Raw genomic sequence first — 21,766 nt, 5'->3', positions numbered from 1 at the left:
AGAGAGATATGTGATTTGTTTCACAGTGCTGTTTTACAGAAGATCTGCATACCACAGTCGAGGAATATCACACACACTGCTTTATTGCCTTTGTTAATCTTACCCATGTTTCCCTGTCCACCAAGTCTGAAATTCTCTATCACACATACCTTGCACTTTTTTTGCCTAGCTAACGTTATTGAATAATACTCAAAAGCTCAAAAATAGAGCTGTTTGCAGCACACAACTTACATGTGTAACAATGAAAACAAGCATGTGAACATGTTTTTCAGTGAAACTGTTTGGCAGTGTGGTACTTGTCAGTAGAAGTCATTAGTCATGGTTGTTGGAACAGCTGCAATCTAACATTGAACAATAGTGTATTTTTACTAAAGCATTTGAGTACACCATGGCTCACAGTGAGTGAGAACGAGTGAAAATCTGTCATCTAAAACTTTTATGATGCCTTGGTATCGATAGCCCGTTCACGATGAACACTGTTGCTGGGACTTCAAATGCAAACAAACAAATGAATTATTTCAGTTAGATAGGCCTTCCTAAATTCCTCATTTAACATTGTGCCCAAACTATTTGATAATTTGCCACTAGTGGCATGCGTGCCATTGGTTTGCCATCCTTGGAATAGTGGCACATCCAAAATATAAGTGTGAGAAAGTTTCCTGAAACTTAAGTGTAAAGATCATTGAAGTAGTTGAAGATAAAGAATTTAATTAAATTTTTTGTGGCAAGGAAGCCTATGTTTCCATTCAAGTATATAGAGAAAAAGTTCAGAAGCCCAACACTTCCAAATTGTTCAGTAGCAAAGAAACAGTGATTGCTTATTGAAACGGAAATTGATCTGAATTTCGTGAAGTATGTCAAATGTGATGTAGCACTTGACTGTAAATTAACAGATTCATACTCAGTTTTTGCACAACACACCAGAATGGGAAACTAGTAGTGGCATGCAGCCCACTAGAAAATGTTATAAAGTGCTGCTTAACAAAATTGTGTGTAGATTGGAACCGGGAAGTTCAGGAACAGAGGCTATATAAAAAAAAAAATTCTGGACGATACATTTGAACTTGAAAATAATGATCTTAAAATATAATCTAATGGTGGTTTCACACTGATGAAGAGACAACTGACATTGCAAGAATTAATTGCAGAACTAGAAATAAAAAAATTTGGCTTTTGTACTCAGCATCGCTAAGACTCAAAGTAAGCTTTCAAAGTGTTTTAGATGATTTCTCATTTAGTGAGTTGATTATATTAATGAATTTAGCTGGAAATCATGCCTTTGTTGTTAAAGATGCAGTTGCTGGCTCTCACTGAGAAAACAGTTAAATGTCAGTTTACCCATTTCTCATTTACTACAAAGATAATGAAAATGAAAACAATTACTATTAGCTACTGCATTATTACTGCATGCCTAAAACATGATACAGATATAGTGCGGTTTTTTTTTTCACTAGTAAAGTTGCTTAAATGCAACATCATAGAAATGAAACATAATCATTATTCTCACTATTCTAGTGATGATTCTGCTGTCCAATACAAAAAAATTGAGAATTTCCTCAATTGTTACCATCAAAGGGATTTTAATGTAAGTGCAGAATGGAATTTTTTTTTGGATCAAGTCAGGGCAAACTATGAAGTGATTGAATTGGAGGCAAGTTACAGAGTTAGCTGCATGAGCTAGCATTCAGTGCCCATCAGAAAACCAAATTTTAATGAATGAGTCATTTTAAAACTGCAAAGGTAATTGTGCATTATAGAATTTGTTTTTATCACGAAAGACATAACCAAAAAAAAGGAAAAAGTAGGCCAGGATAAATGCGCGAGGTGGTACAGTATCTGTTAGAAAAGATCATCACCATTGTTTCAAATGATAAAATCCAAAAGGGTACTCTAAGAGTAATGTTAGTTTTCAAATTTTTACTGTCTTGAAAAATTTGTAATATTGCTGTGGCATTCTGCATATTTGACCTGCTGGCAAGCATTATGAGATTTTTGGCACAAACATCTGACTTAGTTTGTTCTAAAGTGGGTGGTAAAGGTGTGTGTTCACTATAGGCTGTAGATCTTTGACTAGTCCATGTGTTTTACTGTTGTTGTTGGCTTGAAGATGAGCTCAGTGGGGAGGACTGAACTGTTAAAGATTTAGGTGTTTGGAGAAGAGATCTGCTTTGCAAGATTCTCTGGGTTTGTGGTAAGAGGCTATTCAGAGGTTTGACAGTGGGGGGGGGGGGGGGGGATATACTGTGGTACTTAGGATCATGATGGGTCCAGACTTTCTCAAATGATTTATAGGTCTGTAGAGAATGACAACACAAACTATGCTATAAAAATCATTTGATACCATGACATTCGCCATTTCTGATGCCACTGTTAAGAGTTCTTAATGATCTCCTTATGTGACAAGAAAACATTGCCTGTGAGATTAATTGTTGGTGTAGCCCATTAATATTTGACATTGTCTTCATTTACTTACACATATTATTACTTATTGAATCTGGTTCAGTTGGAAGACTAGTAGCAGCAGTAAAACAGATTGACATATGTGAGTTGTTTAGTAATACTTGTTTTTATGTAAATGTTAACTTACCTTACAGTGCTAGTGCAGAACTTTTGTAGCTCTGGTATGCTGTTCAGAGACTTGGTTAGTACATTAATTGTTGGCTACACTAAATTTATAATTTGCATACAGGTTCTCATATTCTTCCTATTCCATAAATGTGTTTATATATATATAAAGGCTGTTTCTTAAATTATGTTGGCCATATTAGAATAATTTTAGAGCATCAGCTTTTTAGTAAGCTGAGACTGTCACTTTATGCTACACCACACTCATACTATATGCAATGCATAGTAGCTTTTAAGTGCCAGCTGTGTAATTAGCTAATTGCCTTTTTTAATTAAGCTGCTGGAGCTTGAAAGCCCGGATATTACATTACCACGTCAAAGCATTGCTAAAGGGACCACGCCTATAGCAGCAAGGGAAAGTGTTATTAGATATCAGATGGCAATGAAAGAACGTCATTATACATACACTCAAGTTCTGAAGTAAGTAGACACTTTATTATTTTTTCTTTATTATTTTTTCATGTTGAAATAATTTCAGTTATATGTAATAGCAAGTAAACAAAGTTTAATTGGATTGAACATGGCTGAAACAGTTGGGGAAGCACAGATGGTATTTTAAGAGAAAATTACAGTGTTTGTGATTTTTGTCAAGGCACTGTAAAGTGTGTGTGTGTGTGTGTGTGTGTGTGTGTGTGTGTGTGTGTGTGTGTGTGTCTGTCTGTCTTTTTAGTAAGAGCAGTGAATATTTGAACTAGAGGTTCTAAGCTCTTCTGTATTGAACATCTTGCTTTATAATGACTTTTTATAGCTTTTTTAAAATTATTTTGGGACAAATAAACATTTAAAGTGCAAAAAATTATTTTATTACACTGCTTATAAATTCTGAAATGTCAATCATTATGCAGATTTCCCTCTCTAGGGTTTTCATTGGCACTTGGAATGTCAATGGACAGCCGCCAACTGTGCCACTTACAGAATGGCTTGCCCATGACCCTGAACCACCTGACATATACGCAATTGGATTTCAGGAGCTTGATTTGAGCAAAGAAGCATTTTTGTTCAATGATACACCAAGAGAAGAAGAATGGCTGTAAGTTTTGCTGTTTTTGGTTGAGTCCTTATTAATATCCTCATTATTTTTACATTTTTATATTCCTCCTGATACTTATATGGTGAGAAATGCAATAAATGAGTGTGACATAATGCAGTTTATTACATTATTTTTAGATTGTAGAAAAAATAATTTTTGATACATTACTAGATGTTGACATGGAAACTTGTATTTTTGAATCATCAAGTAAATTGCATGAACAGCTGGGAAAAAAGATAAACCTTCATTTGGTGTGAGTTTGCCACTGAACTGTGATGTATATTGCTGAGTATGTGGACAAAATAGTAGAATCTAGTCAGTCTTCATTCATTAACAAAGTGGAGTAGTGTTTTGAAACTACTATCAGACTACATTAAACTACTTGTGCTTGCTCAAACTATGTTTAGGCACGTACAATTTTAAAAGAATGCTATTACTGTGCGGGGGACAAATAGCTGCTTCCTTTGTTATATTAGATGGATTCCATTTATATTCTATTTCTCACTTAGTATTTACGTGACCACAGTTACATTTATCATGGAATAACAGTTACCTGTCACTTCTAAGCAAGAAACCAGTTCACAATGATTATGGCTAGTGTTCATATGCCCAACAGTAATCATTAAGCCAGTCATATAACTGATTCGATAATCTTTAGAAGAAATTGCTAATAAAGTATAGATTTACGTTCTTTTGAATGTGTAGGAATTCTTAATTTTGTTAAACTTTGTGCGAGATGAAATCAGAATACAGAATTATACTCTGAACTGTAAACAAGGTGGCAGTCCACATGGATATTATTATTCCAACTTGTATTTAATTGTGAAAAATACAGGCTGTTCAGCCATATGTTATTTTTGTTATTGTTGTTATTATTTTGTTCCAGTATTTGTTGTACTTGTTGTTTGATGTTTTCTAATTCTGACTGGGGTATCCTGTTATTTTTTATTATTACACGGATCTGATCAGCTAGTCGTTGTTCTGTTAAACATTTTAATTCTGGGTATCTGGTTATAAATGTTGTGTATACTTGTGATCTGTATCCAGTTTTGTTGGTTCCTAAGTTTGTTGCTTGGTAATAGCAGAACATGAGGTGTCGGTTAACTTCATCTGACCATCTCATCATCTGTCTTTGTTTTCCTTGTAGGGTGGTTGCAAGGGGCATATCCTGCAAAACACCTCTATTTGGATTTAAATCATTTTCCGTGTGGCTAACAGTGTCGTTACCATTGTGGACGGGCATAGGGTTCAAGCACCATCCCCGACCATGACAGTGCTTGTCCGAGGCTTCATTAGTTCTGTCCTGAACCAACTAATCACACTAAAAGGGGGGTTAGCCATATTAGTGGTTTGTTCTTTTCGTCGCCTTTTATGACTGGCCGAACATACATTATTATTATTATTATTATTATTATTATTATTATTCTTCCATATTAAGCCTGATGGATGAGAAAAACGAATCAGTAAGAGTATTTATTGACCTGTCAAAAGCTTTTGATATGGTGGACCATAGGATTATGCTGTCATAGCTTGAAAAATATGGTATTTGATGTCTGTCCAATAGCTGGATCAGTTCCTTCCTGAGCAATCTTAAGCAGCAGTGTGCTTCAAATACACAAATATCTAGCTTGAAGTAGTATACGAACACTTATCAGACATTTGAACGAATTAAATCTGGTATACCATAAGGATCAGTAATGGGACCCCTTCTGTATATAAATGATCTCAACTTCAATGTGGGTGCACATAAAACAATCATATTTTCGGATGATACCACAATTCTACTGAAAGAAGACTGTAAAGAACAAGTACAGCAGTCAGTAAATACTGTCACAAAACAACAAAGCAGCTGAACACAGAATAAACAACTTTTAATTAAAAAAAAAAAAATTCCGCAATGCTCCAAAGGAGGACATGTTTATCCCTTGGTATTTATCAATGATGAACTAGTTAGTAGCAGTACTGAAACAAGATAATTAGGAGTTTCGCTGCAGAGCAATGTTAGGAATATTGAATACCAGAAAATAGCAATGAATGCGTACTATGCCTACTTCCATTTCGTATTAGATATGAAGTCATGTTCTGGGGAAACTCTGAAAAACAGCTAAAATACAAAAAAAGGCCATTAGATTCATGTTTGGATGCAAACTTAGAGGCTCATGCAAATCTCTGTTTAAGACATTTGGTGTTATTCTATTACCATTTGTACACATTATGGAAACCTCTATATTCATTAAGATAAAGTAATAGGTAAGGAATGCAGACACCAAAAAGACTGTGGTATGCATGATCAACCTGCGATGGAATGCCTGTCATATTCTATAGTGAATTCACAGCTGAGTTGGCCCCTTTCCTTCTATAATGTATCATAGATACCTCGAACAAAAATGTGCCCAGTTCTTGGAAAAAGGCACAGGTTACACCCATCTACAAGAATGATAGTAGAAGTTATCCACAAAACTACCTTCGAATGTCCTTGACATACTTTTGTTGTTGAATCCTAGAACATATTCTGAGCTCAAACATAAGGAGTTATCTTGAAGAGAAAGACCTCCTCAATGCCAACGAGCATGGTTTTCGAAAACATTGATCATGTGAAACGCAACTCGCACTTTTCTCACATGACATACTGAAAGCTTTGGATAAAGGCAACCAGGTAGATGCAGTCTTTATTGATTTCCGTAAATCATTTGACTCAGTACCTCATCTACGCTTATTGTCAAAAGTACAGTCATATGGGGTATCAAGTGAATTTGTGACTGGATTGAGGACATTTTGGCAGGGAGGACACAACATGTTCTCTTGGGTGGATAGTCATCGTCAGATGTAGTAGCAGCTTCGGGTGTGGCCCAGGGAAGTATATTGAACAAAAAAGTTCCTTTCAAATAATTTATTTGCTCATAGGCAATGTAAAGCTAATAATATTGTTCGGGTTTATGCTAGCGAACAAAGACGAGAGAGGACGTTCAGCATGATAAAAGTGTGTACTGGCAGTGATACATAAGTAAATAACTCACAGTAAACTAAGTTAATTGGTGCAATGGTAAGACACTGAACTGCTGCTGTAATACAATATGAGGAAATTCACGAGCTAGTAGCACAAACTTGGGAAAATCATATTTTTGCAGAGACTTTAGTGTTGATTTTCTGTCAGTAATGCTGATAAAGGAGTTTGATATCCAAATTTGGATTATTTGCTACAGGAAAGTTCCTAACGAGAATCAAAGGAAATAGTGTAATAGCTATTGGTTGTTTGTTCCTAGACCCAACTACGTTAAGTGAAGTAACAATGATAGTTGATGATTTGACCATCCTAGTTAGTTGGATTCAGATCACTGAAGAAAAGTACTGTCATAGAACCATAACGATTAAGAGTGTTTAAAGGTAAGTTATAGGAAGATGCTGGGAAGACGTGTGTAAAGCCAACAGTGTAGGTGTAAAATTGTAACTTTTTCTTAAGCAAATCTGTACAGGACTTAGCTTTGTTGTCACCTTAAATACAAATGTGTAAAATTGGATAAAAGCAAATACAAGATAAGGTAACACGTGAGATTAAAATATCTTGCACCAAGAAGAGAGAGAGAGAGCCCTTTCTAATTCAAGGCAGTCAGTAGTCAAGAGCTTAAATTCTATTAATGAAATTCAGAACGCTGTTCTGATAGACTTGTTGCAGGCAAGTGTGGTGTAGGACTCCTAGTTGTTGTGGAAACTTTTCATGTTACAACATCTGAAATAAACATTTTATAGAAGGGGATCATTTCAGTTAAAAATTCACAAAAGTAGTATGCATCCAGATATTCTTGTTCTGTGAACTTCGAGCCCTTAAAATTACTTCTCATGTACAATGGCAATTATGTTTTGACGGAAACCTTTTGTCAGTTACCTAGAAGAATTCTGAGAAAGCACACTAAATGAGAATTGTAATACATAAATGTGGTCTGAAACTTGCTTATTCTATAAATCAAGGATGTTGTTACAGTCCTAGTGTGCGTATACTACTCCACTCTCCTGCGACCCAGTCCCTACCCCTCAGCCTCTTGCTCTCCCCTGTCCCACTTCTTGTATTCATCTCATAAAGATGTCAGTGATGGTATGTCGAACCAAAGCTGGCACATTTCTTTTACTAGCTATTTTTTAACCTCACAGGGAAGTGCAGATATATTTTGTGATGCAGATTTCCTTTTCTAATTGTTAAGTGGTTAGCAGCTGGAATAATATGAAAATAGTGCAGTACCAAAGCAGTTTTTAGTGAATAATGGCATATCAAAGTGATGAATCTCGCAACACTTGTAAAATTATAGTTTTGTTGTCTGTGCTGAGTTTCTTTTCCCTTTTTTTATTTCAGATCTGCTGTTATGAACAGTCTTCACCCCAAAGCTCGGTATCGTAAAATTGCACTTGTGAGGCTTGTTGGGATGATGTTACTGATATTTGTTCAAGAGCAACATGTGGCATATGTTAGAGGTGTTGCCACAGAAACTGTAGGAACAGGAATAATGGGCAAAATGGTTTGTATTTCATTTGCCACTTTCACCTCTACACTAAAATGTCTTTCAATGAAGTAATAATATGTATAGTATAACTGTTACACATATTTTACAGTTCGTCATCTGGCACTCTCCGTTACATCAGTTTATGCAGTCTGTGACACATGAAGGTCCCTTTAAAACATGAGATTTTTGCATGACACTGTTCAGATTTTTATGTTTATTCACAGTGTGTTTCCATTAGAATAGTTTCCTTGATGTTCCTTGTGATTAGTGCTGGAAACCATGAAACTGAATCTCTTTCAGTTAAGCTACCACAGCTTTCTGAAACTTGTCAAGGAGTCTGTCAATGCCAGATTGGGAGTGAGGGAGAGTTTGAGCTGAGTTGCCATTGTAATACCATTTTGTGATGAGAAGTGTGAAAGATAATGAAAGCCATGTAACAAGCAATATTATCATAAGTTTGCACTAGAGGGACAAACACTGTCAATAATACTGTCTGTTGAAGAAGCTGTTTTGTACAACTTTGTACACAACAGTTAGGAGAGATGAGCTACAAAGTGGTGTAGCAACTGCTGTCATGGGAAAGCTGGACAGGAGCAGAAACGATTAGCAATCAAATTAACACAATAAACAGAAAATTTACTTAACTTGTATTTGTATGAGCGAAGTCACATTACAAATATTGCAGCAAGATATAGTCCAGCTCATTATTGCCAATAAGGAAGAGTTTCACTCTACTGAGCACCAACTATAGTGTTCTGTGACTAGGCAATGTCTGCATAGTGCCACACGACAAAATGGCTCTGAGTGCAAGTGGGTTGAGCAGCTGCCGTCAGCCACCCTATATAGCAGCAGCAGCAGAGGACACTTGTAGTCCAGAGCTGCTGGAGGCATGGCTCAACTGGCGTGCTTCATTGGTTCTGCCAGATTCCTCATGATCCTGTTGGTGTTTGGTGGAAACTTTTAATTCCGTTTCCACCTGTAAAATACCAATGATATCACAAAAGTGATTTAAATTGTTTTGAATCTTTTTTTCCATTCAAGCCTCCGTGCAAGATTGAAAGTTGGTTTTTGTGAACACTCTAGATTTTTCCCATTTTATTTCAGAGCAGCGCTGTCGGCCTGTTTATATGAACTTATTTTCGGGAAAAAATTGTTGGTGGCAAAAACGTGTTTCCATTGTAAGGACCGGGAGGAGGAGGAAGGTCTTTAAGAAGTCCTGCTCAAATGAATTTGGGAGTGGATGATGACATCTTTGTGAACTGGTCCTCCTCAATCCAACAAGCCACCTTCCTCAATGTTCACTTCCACCTCAAAGATGGCTTCATCGGTACCTCTGTCCATGTCAAACCTACCAACCACCAGCAATACCTCCATTTTGACAGCTGCCACCCATTCCATACCAAGAAGTCCCTTCCATACAGCCTAGCCACCCATGGCTGTCACATATGCAGTGCCAAGCAGTCCCTCTTGAAATATGCTGAGGGTTTTACTGAGGCCTTTGCAGACTGTAATTATCCTCCTAACCTTGTACAAAACCACGAGATTTCTCGTGCGTTTATCTTTACGGTCATCAACTATTTCCCAAAGTCCCACTGTCCGGCCGCAGAGGAGCATTCCCTTCTTGTGACTCTGTGCTACCCAGGACTGGAGCCACTGAATTACATTCTTTGTCAGGGTTTCGACTATCTCTTGTCGAGACCTGAAATGGAAAATGTCCTACCCACTATCCTTCCCACCCCTCCTGCAGTAGTATTCTGCTGCCCACTGAACCTACAAAATATCCTCGGCCATCCCTACACAACCCCTGCTCCCAACTCCTTGCCTCTAGGCTCATATCGTTATAATAGACAAAGATGCAAAACCTGTCCTGTACATCCTCCCACCACCTCGACAAAAGTCTTGTTGGCGGAAATCTAATTTTGTAACAGTCTTTTTGTTGGGCCTATCTGTCACTCAGCATCTCTGCTATATGGTGAGTAGCAACTATCGTTTTAATAATATTGTTTCAAGAAGAACTTTACAGAATATGTAGATGAGTTAATAAAATACAGAAAGTCACAGATCTATTTTATTTGCCTATACTGAGAGTTATCTGTTTGAGTGCAATTTTCATATTTGAAATTACGATAAAATATGCTGATTCTTAATTAGATGCAGATTCTTAATTAATGAAAGGTGTCATATGGTCAGAAATTTCGGACAACAAAAGTATAGTGTTAAACTTTGGAATTAAATATTTATTAAGGCACAGAAGGCTACAGTAGTTTTAGGTGAATGTGAACTTCAGTACTAATTACCTGATGATTTAGCTAACAATTATGAATAGGATAGGTTGTTATGCACCATAAAAAATGACACGTGAAGTTGCAGACAGACACAACGAAAAACTAGCATATTGAGCTTTTGGCCAAAGCCTTCTTTAGAAAAGAAAGAAGCTGGAGACAGTGGTTTCCTTTCTTTTATGAAGAAGGCTTTGACCGAAATCTCAAAATGCTGTCTTCATGGTGAGTAACAATCTATCCTTTTCATAGTTATTATCATCCCAACCTCAAATTTCCATTGTTTGACAAGTTAATTAGTTTCAGAAAAATAAAAGCATGTTGCAGTAAAGCTTGCATTCCAGTCTAATGGTATGTGTGAAAGTCTCTAAAATGACGGATTGTCTCAGTTGAAATTCCTCCTTACATGCTCAGTAAAATTTTTCAATCCATTATTTTCCAATAACCTGGTTTTGAGCAAGTCTAAATTTACTATTGTTATCAGCATATTGACAATTAGCACCTGAATGATAATTACCCAATATACAGTCCAAATATAATATTAAGATTACGCACACTCTACATATACACATTGTGTTCGACTAGCTTTACGTGGAAGTTAAAAAATCGAAAACTTATAGTTATTAGTAGAAGTGCAGGAAGAGCAGACGGAAGGATTGGAGCTTGCTATATTTAAAGTTGTACTCATGTATATCAAAGCTACAAGGAAACATCTTTAGCACTTCTAGTTTTTGGAGATTCATGAAGGAAGCAAATGAACTGAACTTTTGAAATTTTACCCAGGACCATTCTAATGTATGTACAACCTGCTGCTTCAGAGAAAGACATCTGAAATTCTCTCATTTTTAGGGTGTATCTTTGATAGTTTTGAGACAATAAATGACAACTTTTTCTAGCTTATATTGCACTAATGGAGGAACTCGTGTTTGGGATAGTAGTAGTCCTAATTTGTGTCCAGCAATCGTCTCTCATCTCTACAATGTGAGCTTGTGTCAGTATCTAATCTTGTTGGTGGGATGTTAAACCCCAGTCTTCCATAATTTTTTGCTCTTGCAGAGTAGATGGCTATAAGTTTGCATGTAACTTCTGCTGTATAGTGGTGTTTTCTTTCAGGGAAACAAAGGTGGCGTGGGTGTTCGACTAGACTTCCACAGTACATCAATTTGTTTTGTGAATTCCCACTTAGCAGCTCATGTTGAGGAATATGAAAGAAGAAATCAGGATTATCATGACATTTGCCAAAGAATGAGTTTTACAAGGTTTCTGCCTCCTAAAGGGATTAAGGATCATGAGTGAGTATTTTTCTGTTGCCTCATGTGAAATCTTTTGTTGATGCACTTGTACCAGTAAGACTGAATAGAATTTATCCTTGTACACAGGTTTCTGTGAATATAATTTATAGGGATTGTCTTTGGTAGAAAGAATTAAATTGGACAGAAGTATTTCTTTATCTCCTTTCTTAAACAAAGCCTTAACTTCAGCATACTTCTGCCATTCAGGAAATGTTGCACTGATAAATTACTCATTACACAGGTAACTTAATGTTACTAAACCTAGAAGCACTCTCTTTAATTAACATTGTTGATGTTTTACTATAACCATTTGAATATTTTGATGGTGGACTTCTACCACTGTAAGGAGGATCATAGTCATGTTGCTGAAGTTACTTGTAGTGACTGGACTGAGACGTTCTGTGCCAGCATTGTCTGAACATGATAGCCACATTTTTTCAGTAATAATAGTTGTGAAATGTTTGGTTCTACTAGTCTTCTTCTGCACTGTATCCCATATTGTCTTTCCTATCTGAAGTGATTGTTTTCTTGTAATGTATTTGCTTTTGATGTCATTATTACTGTCTTTAATATTTTGCAATATGTCTTGCAATGAGCTATAACAACAACATCAGAGCTGTTTGACTTACAAGTTACTGTTTCCTGACTTACTGTTTCCTTTTCATTTCGCGAGATACTTTTATTCTGTGAGCAATCTGTGGCTTCTTTGTAGACTTTGGTGTAATTTGTGTTAGTATTGGGGGAAACCAGTAATCAAATAAGAGAAGGACTTCATTAATGATTTTTTTCTTTTTCTTTCATGCCATGAGCATTGTATACGTTATTCCAGTTCATGTTAGTTATTTAGTTTCATGTTCCATGGATCATTTGTTTGATAAATTGTAATGATGTGAAATAAATCCTTTTATATTAATATCACAATTTATTTTTTACATATACCTTCATGATGATTATTTACAAAGCCAGATGTGAGTTAGTAGTTCCTGCCCATCACATTTTACACATTACAGTCCTACTCCTTTAACAGATGTCTACATGATGATTGTGGCTGAGCACCACATGTTATTCTTAGAGCACATTTTTGGATAATTTTTGTAAAGATGAGTTACCTCAGGTCTAAATGAAAATATGCAAAATATTTCAGGTAACTGATTTGTCTCTCTCCAAGATTTGCAGTGATTTTGACTGTAAAAGTAGCTGAACTAAGTTGCTTTAGGAGTTCCAAAATGTGCACCTTCCAGTTCAATTTTTAACAATATGGACACCTAAGAATGTGAAGTTTCCACTCGATTTACTATTTCCTAACCATATGTTACACTTAACACTGGAGTAGTACCTCTAGATGTGCAGGACTGTATATGTTATGTCTTTTAAAATTGAGGATGATACCATCCACAAAAAAAACATAAATAAAATTTTTGAGGAGATTGTTTACCTTTTCTTGTGTTGCTCTATGTGTGCTTGGATTGCTTATGGCACTAGTGTCATCTGCAAAAAGAAATAATTCTGCTTGTTGTATATTAGACAGAAGATCATTTACATGTATGTGGAACAATAATGGATCTAAGATTCAGCCTTGGGAACCCCGTATATGAATTCTCCCCCATGAGTTACGCCCCCTAATTGCATTGGTTGAATTACTGAGTAAAACTTTCTGAATTTTTTTGGTTAGATATGACGTAATTCGTTGGTTGCCTATACCTCCAATCCCATAAAACTTTAATTATGTAGGAGAATAGTGTGATTCACAGAGACAAATGCTGTAGACAGGTGTTCTTTAACGTTTGTAACATTTGGTGAGTGAACATGTAAATTGCATTCACTGAAATCCAAATTGTGGTTCAGTAAGGCTATTATTGTTGCTCAGCTGATATACTATTGTGGAGTAAATCACCTTCTCAAAAATTTTGAAAAATGTCTGTAGTGAAATGTATTGGTGTTTACTAACAACTCTATCAGGGGCAGCTTCTGAGGTAGTGCCATTGTGCCGTGTTACCACTTGTATGATAAAGAAAGAAAGAGAAATCTATGCAAATTGCACATAAAACATTGTTTTGAAGTATCTGTTATCTGATTTGAATAGGTGCATTCTGGCACGCGCGCTCTCACTGTAGTTTTCTGAAGCTTGGAGCCAACTTAAATTGGCACCTTCCGCCATCATAAGCACTGTGTAAAAGGTTCGGCCATTTGTTTCTACATGCTTCTTATGGAGGAGATGGAGCCACAGCTAGTTTGACTCTGAGCTTTATGTTCCTTCCACCAGAGAGCAGTAAAGTAGAAAACTAGCAGAAGCACGATCTGCCGTCTCGCGATCATGTTAGAATACATCGGGGCACAAATTTTTTGTAATCCAGTATACAATCTGGCTGCAAATTAATGCTAATGCAATGCTAAACACAAATTAATGCTTTATTAAATCAAATAGAGAAATAATACACTTAAATATTGTGCAAATAGCTATATATGATTTTAATATAATTGTGCCCCAAGATTTTGAAACTGAGACATTATTTCAATATTGGTATATTTCACAACAGCAGGCATCTTGCTACAGAACAGAAAAACTAACATATTCACCACCTGTTTAGCATCTATTTTCCAAACAGTGTAGTATTTCTATTTATGTTCATTAAGTTTGTGTAATAAGATTCTGTACAAACACATTGTAGTCGATGTGAGGTCAGGTAATTGACCATATATGGCTGTGTGCACAGCGTTATCTGTAAGGGAAAATTCAGTTGACTATGAAATTAGCAAACATGAACAAAATGAGTGAGCTATTAAAAATGCCATTAAGCGAAAGTACTCGCAAGGAAAAATTTCAGATAAAAAAAAACACTACGTAGGCAACTCCCGTATCTGAATCTGCAGCAGCAAACAAAAAAATCGATGCCGTATGGTCTATCCAAGAATTTACCAAAAGAACAAATGGATTTGTGGCTGTGAAGAAAGCAACACTGTTGCTTTTCTTTCTTGCATGTTATTTGAGGGGAGATGTTCATTGATGTAAGACTGGAATAACTGATGATGGTCGAAAATGAAAGAACATAAAATGTCAAAGTGTCACTTGAATAATGTGCTTAGTCTTTTCATTTCTAGGGAAAACCAACATTCGGCAGAAATTACATTCGCAATATAGACAAACAATTGACAGCCACAACAAACATGTAGAATGAATTGAATTGTAAACTGTATTTGGTTCTGTGGTGCTCTGAAACTGGCTCTCAGGGGCCAAACTCTCAAAATAAGGGCATTTTTTGTGAGCTAATCAGTTCAGCACGGAACTGGATAGAGACCTTAAAGTTCATCTCGAGATATTTCTAAGACTGTTCAGAATGCATGTTAAAAGTGTACCAAGGTGAAGATCATAAAGAAATAAAACATGCCGATTATATGCAATAATCGCGGATGAAACCACAGATGTGTCTTGCGAGTTTCAATTGGTTGTTGGTTTGTGTTACGTTTTTGAGGGAAACCCTGTTGAAAGATTTTCGAACTTTTTAAATCCAGAAAGTCAGAATGCTCTTACTATAACTGAGAGTATTCTGAAAGAAATTTAACAATTAGTTGGTGATGACCAATCAAAACTAACAGCTGAGAGTTAAGACGGTGTAAACATTGAGTAGCAAGTCAAATGGGATTCAGAAATTAATTAAAAACAAATACCCAAATGTGTATCAGTTCAACCTTAATATGTCTACGGCAGCCTCTGTTAATCACAAAGCCCACATCTCTTTTGCACGTCTTTCGGGTATTTAGGTATTTCTTCTTTCTTTTCTAACTCGACTCGTAGATCAAAAGTGTCTCATAGCAGTATTCAAAAAAGCTTGCCCCCCCCCCCCCCCCCCCCCCCCGCGTGTGTGTGTGTGTGTGTGCGTGCGTGCGTGTGTGTGTCACAAGATGTTTTTGAAAACAAGAAAGATTTTATTACTGTTACGGAAGTCATTGAAACAAGTGAGAGCATGAAACTATCTTCTACTATTTAAAAAGCTGGTTCATGCAAACCAAGACTGCAAGATAACAAATTCATTTTCTGGATATCATTTTGCTGTATGATAATGCCTCATGCATACATACTTTTTAATCAGCCTCAGAAGAAAACAACTGAACTGACCGGAGCAAAACAAAACACCCAGAACTTTGAAGCAGTAATGCAGAACATCAGAGATTGACTCCATCCTTAACAATATTAGTTCGAAAATGACAAAATGATACCAGCCAAGAAACCATGGATTCTTGATGGGCACAAAAAAAAAAAAAAAAGAGAGAGAGAGAGAGAGAGAGAGAGAGAGAGAGAGAGAGATGCTTTGGAAGTGTGCGATGCCACCCTTTCTGAAATAAAATTACGTTTTCAGTTCACTGGACACCTAATTATAGCCAACTTATTTGATGTAAATCAGTTTGACAAATACATTACAAATTTTGCAGACGAATGCCCTGAAATTAGACACACATACATTTCTGGAAAAAAGAAAGTTGAAGGGTGAGCTTCAAGTCTTCTATGCTAGGCCTGAATTGAGAACTGTTTATGGCACAGTTCAGTTTCTTTCACTCTAGAATCAGCGAAAGAAATGGAACTGTGTCAGAAACTTTGTGACACATTCGGTGAGACTGTTAGAGTTTAGAAACTGCTGATCAAGACGACTGTCTTGACATTAGAAGCTGAATAAACTTTCCTACAAAACACCATGAAAGAAGAATGACTGAGTGCCTTAGGGATGCTATCCTGTGAAAAGTCATTCATGTGTAAAATTGAGGATTTCAATTTGAGAGTGACAGATTTATTTGCCAACAAGAAGGAGCGACGAATGGATTTCCAATACCATTCCTACTAATTATTTTGAAACTGTCTTCCCAAAGTTATGGAGTTACTGCTTTTGGTGAGTACAATGATTTTAGTTTTAAATGTTGGTAATTTGATTAAATTTGCTTTGCAAAATCCAAATTAACAAGCTCATACTGGCACTCATGTTGTAGGGGACACTTTTCTAGCAGTCGGCCACGAACATAAAATAAATTAGGAGTTCTGGCAGTTGAGGGGAGACGAGCGGAGTGTGGGGATAAGACACGCCTCTCTCTCACAGGAGTGGCATTCTACATCCGTATTCTGTGCTCCTGGGAAGGCAGAACCGATGTAATAATGGACATATCGATCACAGATTCCATCTGGTGTTGTGAGAGTTGTATTTGAACCCTGTGACAGAACAAGATTGCTCTCTGCATTCATTTCAAAATAAGAAAAGGAAACACCAACAAGCATAACTCAAAGCAAAGTGGAGCGCACAAATCATTCAGTAACTGTTAAAGTGCAATTGTTAGCTGACGTTGACAGTGTCATTAAGGCGATAGTTGAGGCCTAATCTCCAGTGGTATCTTAAGCAACCGTACATCCTAACACCTCCTACCTAAGAATGGCACGTAAAAGTGATTGCACATACTCTGTGAGCCTGAAGAATTGTGTTGTTGTTGTCATTCTCATACAGACATGCACTCTCTCTGTCTGTCTGTCTGTGTGTGTGTGTGTGTGTGTGTGTGTGTGTGTGTGTGTGTGTGTGTGTGTGTGTGTTTTATACAAATGCTTGCTATCATGTTCTCCAGGAACATATCAAAGTCTTATTGTACATAAGAAGGGCACTATTTAATAAGTGTTTATTTCTGTTTCCTTGTACATTTTGTTTGATATAATATCTTATTAAATATTTAAATATATGCATTATTGACAGAATTACATTCGATGGTACCAGACTAAGCTCCCACCCCTTCCCACCACCACCAGTGGAATGCCCCAGCAGCCACCGCTGATCTTTATCACCTTTCTTATATTGGGATTGTTTTACATGCATAGAGATGCATTATATTTCAGATAAGACAAGGGTTACTGTAGGGGAGCAAATCGTCAGTACTCTGTTTGAAACACCATCAAATAAAAATGAGCTTTTATTTTTGAGAGAGCATATAATGTTCGTAAACGCAGAATTTTCTTAATTTTGTTCCATTTAAATCAATAGTGAAGGTATACTGTAGTGTAAGTTGTTGTGCTGTCTCTCATTTCACTAAATTTCTGTAGCTATAAGCCTGTTTTCAGAATTACTTATTTCTGACATAATGTGCATGTTCCTCGGTTTTAGTAATTTTCTCCATAATTTTGGATAGTCCTTGCAGTGTGCAGCTACTGCAAGATCTCTACTTTTCCTTATCAAGAGATACATGCCCCTTTTCCTTTCACAAGAAAGTCTCTCCAGTGACAGATGGCTCTTTTCACAAGACTGTTTGATATCCTTTCTGATTAGCTTATGCAGAAAGCTATTTTCAAATAATGATATGAATTTATCATGGAATAGATTAAATTGGTTCATTATAAATTTCGTTCCAGGCAACTCATGTAAACTGTTCTTAAAAATGTTTGTTCTGGAGTCATTAACTATTCTAAGACACTATCTTATTTATCCTAACCAGCTGTGTGTCACACACAGAGAGCATTTGTTACTGGTTATACAGTTATTGACACATGTTGAGCTTCATCAGAGAAAGCCATATGCATTAGGGTCTAGCTGTCTTTATCCACCTGTGTTGGAAAGTTAATTACCGAGAACCAATTGTAGGATCAAAATAAGGAAAATCCTGAAATAATCCACAGTTCATATTTAGTAATGTTTTATGTTGTTCAGTATTAACATTTAGCAAAGTGAACCGAATGGCATGGTCCTAAAGACCATTGACTACAGATTTTGTAATATAATTTTGTTCATTAAACCTTTTTTAAATATACTATTAATGGTCATGGCATTGAGGTTAGACTGCCTCATTGTCCTTAATCTTTTGTTACAAGAATATGTATGTGATGTGGGTGTCATACTCAACAGTAACTTTAAACCTTCCAGGATTTCATGAGTTTGCATCTAGGACATAATTCTTCCGCGTACATTTTGGCAAGGAGTCTAGCAGTAACTGCCTAGGTGTATCAATAACTGCTCTGAATGTTAAGTGTGTCTGTTTATCGTATGACATGCAAAAACTATGGAAAATCCAGGATGGGATATAACAATTCCATGTAGTGGTGATGTTGAGTCACAGATAGGCATTCAAAAAGACGGTCACAAATAAAGTTTTCGGCCAATAAGGCATTTGTGAAAAATGGACACACACACACACACACACACACACACACACACACACAAACCTCATACACGTGATTGCAGTCTCGACCAACTGAAGCCACTGAGACTCACTGTGTGTGTGTGTGTGTGTGTGTGTGTGTGTGTGTGTGTGTGTGGGCGGTTTTTTTTTTTTTTTTTTACAAAGGCCTTATTGGCCGGCTGATAGCTTTTGTTGTGCTTATCTGCCATTCAGCATCTCCGCTATATGGTGAGTAGCAACTTTCCTTTTCGTAATATTGTTGCATGCTAAAAGTGTAAGACTTCAGCCTGTATTAGGGAGTTTCAATTTCACATATGGAAGGTAACAGTTGGTAAAATAATAAAACTTACATATCAAAGATGAAATATGGAATATAAATAAAATACAACCAAAAACTGCATCCACAATTATGTAGTGGTTCATAATCATTATGGATTTGCAGCTTCCCAAGCGGCTCTGTTCATTTTATGCTCAGTATTTGCATAATTTTATCTTTGGCACCCGTTTTAGCTATGGTTGGCACTGTTGTGCCAACTGTTTTGTCTGTATCAAAAGGAAAATTTACTTGAAAAACTATAAAATTATAGCGAGACGGAAAGCTTAGCCAGTTATTGCCCTCAGGGTATGAAACTATAAGTACTGCTTTTTGATTTACAAGCATAGAACAATTTAGCCTAGATTTTGGAACTGTTAGTTCCTTCTCCAGGGGCAGGTTGCTCACACTTAAAGTTAACAGCGCCCAGGGATTGTTAACCCCTTGCTGTACCATTTAGTTTGATGAAGTCCATGCCCAAGCAGTTGGAAATGATGTGTGCTAAATGTGCCAGCATGATGCATGGGGCAATCACAGTACAAACAGATTTATTATGTAGCTGTACTCTTTATCTGTTTCATGCAATACTATTCTTGTGCACATCAACACTAATTTAATTCTTATCCCCTTTTTATACATATATTTTTAACACAATACTTCAAAATATAAATTTCTATACATAAACAATGCTTAGAAACTACAATCCTCTTGGGTGTCTTCAGGTGTGACACCTTCAGAAGGAATGTAATAACACAATGCCTAAAAGTAGATTTGTCAAAAAATCTTTAATTGCAAAAAGAATTGCTGCCCTTGAATGTATTTCTAATAGGAAAAGACAGGGTGTCTCGTATAAAACCAGTACGCCTCATGCCCAAGATTCAAGTAACAATGAACTAACTAGTAAAGAACAGATAATAGTGACATTAAAAACACATGTAGTCATCTAGAATGAAATTTTCACTCTGCAGCATTGTGCACACTGATATGAAACTTCCTGGCAGATTAAAACTGTATGACATACTGAGACTCAAACTCAGGACCTTTGCCTTTCGCGAGCAAGTGCTCTACCATTTGAGCTACCCAAGTACGACTCACGATCTGTCCTTACAGCTTTAATTCCACCAGTATCTCGTCTCCTACCTTCCAAGCTTCACAGAAGCTCTTCTGCATACCTTTCGGAACTAACACCCCTGGCAGAAGGGATATTGTGGAGACATGGCTTAGCCACAGCCTGGGGGATGTTTCCAGAATGAAATTTTCACTGTGCAGTGGAGTGTGTGTTGATATTAAACTTCCTGGCAGGTTAACACTGTTTGCCAGACCATGACTCGAACTCGGGACCTTTGCCTTTCACAGGCAAGTGGTCTACCAACTGGTCTACCCAAACACAACTCACAACCCGTGAAAGGCAGAGGTCCAGAGTTCAAGTCTGTTTGGCATACAGTTTTAATCAGCCAGGAAGTTTCATGTAGTCACTTGTTTATAAGAGATGCTGGAAGTGGTGACTATGACCATCCTGGCATTGCTGACTTGGTGTGATGACATTATCAGCAACACATTGTAACTCTGCAGGCGTGAATTTCACAAGATGTTAAGTCCGGTGACCTTAGAGGCCGGAGACTTCTACTGATAAGTCTGTTTTCAGTGATCACGTTGATGATCTGTACCATACTTTGGTTGGATATGTGAGTGGTTGCTCGATCGGCGTCTCTACATCTATTAATTGTGCATAGAAAGAGTCAAAGATCTCTGGCACTGTTTAAGGTGTAATTGAAAAATATGGGGCCAGTAGTGCACATCCCAGACAATGCACACCTTTTCTGAGTGGAGAGGTTCTTCATGCAGAATATGTGGGTTTGTCCTGTGATCAGGATCTGTAATTATGGGAGTTTACATAATCTGATAAATGAAACAAGGCCTCATCTTACATGAAGTAAGCAAGGGGTTCAAGTAACTGCCAGTCACAATAATCAACTCTTTTTTCCTGATCCTCAAATTTCAACTTCCGCACCATACTCACACCACAGGTTTTAATTTTATTTCTTTTAGTACGCAATGAAATGATGTACGAGCTACACCTACCTTCTGCAATAACTTCCTTACTGACTTGGGGGAGACTTCTGGTAATGTCCATGCGAAGTCTGCCTATAATTTCAGGGGTCGTCACTGTAGGCGCATGTTACTCTGCACATACTGAATGGTTCCTATAGACCACCATTTCATGTACAGATCTCAAATGTGCTGACCATGGGGAGTTTCCTACCAGGATACTTTGCTTGAAACATTTCTTTACACTCATCGATTGAGCGTGCCTTTATGTAACACTCTACAATAAAAAATATCTGTTCTAATGCAAATTGCTCCCCTTTTTTTATTAGTACTCGTTCCATAGATCACGAATACGACACTTCGTAATGATGTGGAACGTGTCAGGTTAATAAAAGGTGTCTATACAAGATATTACATTACACAAAAATTACATGACCTGGGGTGGGGAAATTACCCACTTACTATATCTGAAAATTCATCTAATGAGTAGAAGGAGTTGCCATTCAGAAATTCTTTTAATTTCCTTTTAAATGCTATATGGCTATCTG

The 21,766-nt window shown here is 36.8% G+C and overlaps 1 protein-coding gene across 2 annotated transcripts in view; it reads left to right on the top strand.

Moving 5' to 3' along the window:
* Window positions 1-21,766, top strand: part of LOC124596023 (inositol polyphosphate 5-phosphatase OCRL) — a 99,042-nt gene that overhangs the window by 11,297 nt on the left and 65,979 nt on the right. For both annotated transcript variants that reach the window (XM_047135387.1, XM_047135912.1), the window contains 4 exons: window positions 2,903-3,045; window positions 3,485-3,655; window positions 8,001-8,163; window positions 11,541-11,719. In XM_047135387.1, coding sequence (XP_046991343.1) covers window positions 2,903-3,045; window positions 3,485-3,655; window positions 8,001-8,163; window positions 11,541-11,719 — 656 coding nt within the window. The remainder of the gene's footprint in view (window positions 1-2,902; window positions 3,046-3,484; window positions 3,656-8,000; window positions 8,164-11,540; window positions 11,720-21,766) is intronic.

This window comes from Schistocerca americana, chromosome 1 (genome assembly GCF_021461395.2).
Source record: "Schistocerca americana isolate TAMUIC-IGC-003095 chromosome 1, iqSchAmer2.1, whole genome shotgun sequence".
In the NCBI taxonomy this organism is placed as follows: domain Eukaryota; kingdom Metazoa; phylum Arthropoda; class Insecta; order Orthoptera; family Acrididae; genus Schistocerca; species Schistocerca americana.
This window is presented reverse-complemented; position numbering and strand designations above follow the sequence as displayed.